Here is a 6,011-nt window from a genome sequence, read left to right as displayed (position 1 = left end):
CCTCCTCCTCCTCCTCCTCCTCCGTGTTCCAGTCGTATTCCATAAAGTTGCGTCAATTAGCTTGCATGGAATTGGTCGGCCACATGTTCCCGTGCGAAGAAGAACAGACAAATATGAAATAAAGTGTGAGATAGAAACGAAGGTAGAAGTAGACCTTTCGCTTCTAGAAGTAAAAATGTATTCCAGAAAAAAAGTGGAATTTACAAACTCCTGTTTCACTGGAAGCGTTTTGTGTCAGATTTCCTCCGTTTTATCAGTGTACTGGGGTGGAGAAGGGGGGAGGGTAAAAACAAACGTTTTTAATTATTCCTTTCTGAAGGTCTAGTAAATATATCCAAAGCCAAATTTTGAGTTCCAGCTCAAGCAGAATCAGTAAGTTGAATACATTTTTCCTCCATAAAATTACATCATTTTGTATGTTGACACACGAATTGTCATTCCACCCTGTAAACAGCGACACATCTGCACTGCTTCTTCACTTGTGAAACTCAGCAACCGATGGATGCCTCTCCTCTCTCACTTCATTGGCTCATCATTTCAGTAGCTGGGCATTGCACCAAGGAGGGTAGGGGGTTGGCAAACACTTCCTCCTTTTTTCCCCTTTTTCAACCATTGTGAGTTGTTATGACTCACCAGAAAGAGGCGAATGCAATCACACAAATTCCTCCCTTTCCGTTTTCCTACTCCTCAAATCCGACAAGACTGACAGAAGAGGTTTGTAAATTTTGTCCCCATTTCATATCATGCTTTTTTCTGTGATAAATTGGGCTAATAATGTTGTTATTACTCCTAGCTACAGATATTTATTGGAGTATGCCATAATTTTATTCATATCTTCCTCTCTATAAAAGTAAATGACCTGGTCGGGACATTACTTTGGTTTACATTACTTTTAGTTCACTGAACTTCTTTTAGGTTGGGTTAAAGGGGGACTGGGTTTAATTTTGTTACCAGGTTTAATGCTCGTTGCTAGGGCAAGGAGGGTAGGGTAGCCTACAAAAACAAACAAATGTACAGACGCCGAATTTTGGCCTACAGTACTGATGCAACTGCGATTTAGGCGAATTGATAAAGCCCTCGTGGTCTTAGATGCCTACTTCCCGCCTTGAAGTGCTGGTAAAAATAAAGGCAAATTATGATAATATTTCTTTAATATGTGGGAAATAAAATCCCAAAGAATGAGTCATTTGGATTGGGATTATATGCACAACTTACCTAGCTACGAATCGGTAGGGCGATGGACGAAACTGGCACGGATACGCAGAGGACCGCTTTCATGACTGCAATTTACGCCTCTGTGTCGGTCGCCAGCGTACCCTTGTCAACTTGCCACTCGATCACCCTGAGGGTACCTTTGTTAGGTAATTAAAACACATCATTGATCATACATCAACGAAAATTTAGTGGTTCAGGTGTAAAATTTCATCCCATATGAAAGTACCGCACGTAAGACCATCCCCAGTCCCCCCCTGCTCCCCTCCTCTCTCCCCCTGTCACTAATCCTGTCGGTGAAAGCTGGATTTGGGAAATTCCAGTTCGAAAAGTGATGCAGTGTAACCGACTAATGGATTTTAAAATTTAAAACAAATCATTTCTTTTTTACAATCCCGCAATACCTCTATTTCACTTTCGTTTAACACTCCAACTTGATGGTGGTCAATTTCGACAGCTTACTTTCACGATGGTGGAAATGTACTTGTCAGTACTGGCAGGACGAGTTCGAAAAATTACCTCACGACATTATGCTTGAAATATGGGAAAATAAAGTGAAAATGACAAGAATAAACCGGCTGACTGCTGAGTGAATTCAAAGTGATTGAGGGAGATGGTAACCTCCATCCCATTTCACAATCCGCCAATCGGAAAGTGCCTTTAGTTTGAAGAGAATTTGATGATTGTTTAATTGTGGATTTGCATACGCAGGCTTTTTACTCTATACGGCCAATACTTCCGTTAATAATAAATCGCCTCTTCTTGGTGGTAATGACTTATCAGGAATTTGGGGAAGATTCGGTGCATTCCATTAGCGGTACCATCAACCAAACGCGATCCAAAAGGGTAAGCACTCTGATCTCTTTGTTTAATCATTAAACATCAAGGGCATCTACATTCAATGATTGGGACCTTAGAGACCCACCACAGAAGGCTTATCGATACCCCTTCCACCTTTGATGGTCACCACGATCTCTCGTTCGGCAAGAAGGCAATTAACAGCAGTTCCTCCTTTACTCCTGGATACCACCGAAAAGAGAAGGAGGCGGCAATGAGCTAAAGATGTAGAATATTAGCTGTAGGAAGTTACTTTAGGTTATGCCGCATAGTAAATGGTTGGACTTTTAGGCAAATGTTCGCTAAAATAGGGAGTAGGATATGTAATACGTTCGCTATGAAGCGCCATCTAGTCCCTAAGCGACTGAAAGTCAGTAAATGCTACCGCTTCGCTGACGTTGGAATCGGATGCCTTTGTGGCGCCACAAAAACCAAACGATTATTATTACGAATGTGCGAAGAATCCGTTTTTATAGTCGAGACAAGGGAGTGCTCAAGAGGAGCACCGAAGGGAGCCCCACAAACTCCTCATCCCTCCGCCATTGGACCTCCGTCGGGTGGCCTGACTTTCGGGCCCCGCCGGAAGGCCCAAGTCCTACCACATGTTAACAATGCGTTATACGTCTTCTTTTGTCCTCAGAATTGCCCGAGGGAGCTAAACAACGATAGCATTTTGATTTTTCACCTCAAAATTTGTTCATTCGTCCTATGTTTTCCGCAACTCACTTAAATTGCGAACTTATTTTACGTACTCGCAACACCCATCCACTGAAAGCCCTTTCGGCTGTGAAGCGAAATTTGACTTTTTTGCTGCGATAAAAATTGATAGAAGTGATTATTTCATGATGCAGAGCAGCGCGGTTTTTTGCCTTCTTTTTTAGTAAGTAGATAAAAGTTTAACTACCTCTTAACAGGGGCATTTTAGAACACGCCCCAGTTGGCAGTGGCAGGAAACTTTTTCACCAAATAACTGTAACGATTCTAATAATTGTTTCGCCTTCAACCTGTTCATTCATTGTGAAAATAATTTAAAGCATGTTTCAAAACTGGACTAACTGAAAGCGGAATTAATCTTTGCAGTTGATTTTTCCATTCTAACGCGAAAATGTAGAGTCGACCATCATTTCATGATTTAATCTGTCTTTAAGGTTATTATCTTAAAAAACGTCAGTCACAAGGGCCACTGGACTTTGATTGGCATTTAATAAAACCCTATGATCCCCCTTTTCCGCCTATTTTTTTGATTTGATTTGATTTGATTGGTTTGAGCCAGTCCAGACATTTCTTGTCCAAGTATCAAGCAGTAGTTGTAGTGCGTGAGTATGCGCGGTTTCAACAGCGTGTCTGCAGCGAAAGACAAAGTATCTCAACAAGTGAAAAGTAATGCCCCGTCGCCGGTAAACCTATTTGTATTTAAAGAAGGCTTCAAGGCGGATGCAATACGACGATGGGGCGCTCAGCCGCCATAGCTTAAATGCACATACCTCAGAGACGTCTGTCCATCACTAACAATCCAGGTCTTGACGGAGGCGCTTCTCAGACCCCAGTCTAGGCAATCATTCTTATGAACATTTAAGAGGTGAAATGCGTGGTCAAGACACATGTATTCTGGGACGGATCATCTGTACTGCCATAAAACTTGGCAGACACCAGGAAAAGTCTTTTGCAGCCCCATCTGGTGGAATTAAACCCTAACCAGCATCAATTTATGAGGTAATTTGGGTTCTGTCAAATGATGGGTAAATTTTAAGACCTCGGTTTATTTGCTAAAGGTCTCATGGGTTCTCTCAATGTTTTGTAAACTATCCATAAGGTTGTCAATGAAGCCTTTGTGAAACATCTCACTTACACAGCTACAAAGATCATTTACATAAATCTCACAAGAACAAACAAAAGAATTTGATTCGATAACTTGCAAGGTAGTACCTTCTCTCCCGACCGGAATGTTGGGGGGGGGGGGGAATGTCACACTAAAATCTGTAGATCTTGATGAATCACTGCGGCTGTCAGTCCTTGTCATCATTAAGGCTTACCAGTCATCACACCTTATCTTGTCAAGCAATGTCATTTTTTCAACTCTATCTCATTATAATAAAAAATCCTCGTTTCTTTGTGCCTTTTTTTCTGTAGGAGTCGGTTTTTATTTATGGTATGCAATTGGAAAATGATCAGGCATGCATCTGTATCCAAACTGTGTAGGTAAGTAAATAAATGAGTCGGCTATTGTTCAGTCCGGAGGCGGTTTTTATTAACTTGGTAAATAAAGTACAACGATTAGGAATTTGAGCTTTGATGGTTCAAAAATGAGCTAATCAGCTTCCAATTAGAGATTTCTCAAGTAGACAAGGTAGATTTGCTTGTTTAATCATTACGAGGTAAACCAATGTGAACTTGACAAGCACTTTTAATTTCAACAGCTTCATGAATACAGAAATTTGGGGCTAAATAAACTTTATCGAGGGATGGATGGGTGGATAGGGAATGGATTGCTACGCGATGAATGAACGAATGGGTGCAGAATGGATGGATGGATACGGGATGTTCGGCTATGGAATCGATGGATAGATGGATGGAGGGATGAATGGACAAGTGCGTGGGTGGATACGGGACTAATGGGTAGGTGGGTGGATGAATGGATGAATGAATGAATGGTTGGACGGGTGGGTGTATGGATGGATGTATAGGAATGTGGATGAATGAATCGATGGCTACAGGACGGATAGATCCAAGGTGGATGATTGAATGGATATAGAATGGATGGATATGTGGATGGACGGATAGATGGATGGATAAGGGATGGGTAGGGGATACATACAGGATGGATAGGTTGATGCTGCCTTCCCTCATTAGACAACTGCATGGTCATGCACGAAATGGTAACTAAGCTGATAGTCACCACTACTGCCACCACCTCTATCTTTCCACCAGTAATCAAAAGCAACTTTTCATGGAAAATCCTATCAAACCACACCTGCACGAAATCCAAACTCTACAAGTCAGCTATCATCCTTAACCACTGCCATTTGCAGTCAAAATTGCGCAATTTGGCAATATACATAATTATTGTCCAGCAAACTCGGTTCATTTGCATAGGTCGATTTGGGAGGTGGCTACTCAGTCACCAGGCGGTTGATTCAATTAAACCAAACCCGAAATCCTGCCAACTGCATGAGTGTGTGTATGTGTTTCGGCTTTTGGATTTACTACACAGGAGGCAACGCCTTGCATCATGCACCAGAAGCGGCCGTCTTCTCTTCTCCTCCCCATTGAAGACCTAACTATAAAGCACAATCACAAATGGGTCATTTAAGTTACTACACCATCGGGGGCACAGAGCACGAATGCCAACTGGGATCCAGGTACCTTGGGAAGACTTTCACAAAAGTTGTAGAACAGCAACTGCCAAATGTCAAAAAAAAGATTTGTAACTTACCCTCGTACATGATTTGTACTGAGTTTTAGGGTTAGTAGCGTCATATTTTTATGCCACTCAAGACAGAAGAAGTGGATTGCTAGGAAAATTTCCTCAGGGCTCACTTTCCAGAGGCATAATCTTCATACTTTATTTGTGTTGCATCACTCTGATGTGTACCGTTGGACCTAACAAATCCAATTTTAGCTACAAAATCGAGGTCGAGGTGTAAAATTAATGAGATGCCCGTACATTTTTAAAGTGAATATTGCATATCAACTAATTGCTCAAGGCAGTTCATGCCTTAACTATCAACTACGCAATGCGTGGATGTCGTACTGACAGTAAAACCCTCAGAAATGATGCTTTCATAGAAGCCATTTTAGTCACCTAATATTCGGTTAGTCCGGAGGTTTGCCTCATCACATTATCGAATACCATCACTTCTTCATAATCATAGGCACTGGCAAAGTACTAGCGATGGTCTGTGTGAAGGGATTATAAAGCATTGTTGTACTTTAGTCTACACGGCATCCTTTCTAGTGCCCTC

The 6,011-nt window shown here is 41.7% G+C and overlaps 1 protein-coding gene across 1 annotated transcript in view; it reads left to right on the top strand. All coding sequences in view use genetic code 11, as the record gives it.

The window, feature by feature from the left end:
- Positions 1-6,011, top strand: part of EGR_06126 (hypothetical protein) — a gene marked incomplete at both ends in the record, with an annotated part of 12,274 nt that overhangs the window by 1,504 nt on the left and 4,759 nt on the right. The window contains 3 exons of the mRNA XM_024495375.1: positions 320-446; positions 4,077-4,198; positions 5,922-5,974. Of these exons, the coding sequence (XP_024350206.1) occupies positions 320-446; positions 4,077-4,198; positions 5,922-5,974 (302 nt within the window). The remainder of the gene's footprint in view (positions 1-319; positions 447-4,076; positions 4,199-5,921; positions 5,975-6,011) is intronic.

This window comes from Echinococcus granulosus (genome assembly GCF_000524195.1).
Source record: "Echinococcus granulosus chromosome Unknown EG_S00051, whole genome shotgun sequence".
In the NCBI taxonomy this organism is placed as follows: Eukaryota; Metazoa; Platyhelminthes; class Cestoda; order Cyclophyllidea; family Taeniidae; genus Echinococcus; species Echinococcus granulosus.
This window is presented reverse-complemented; position numbering and strand designations above follow the sequence as displayed.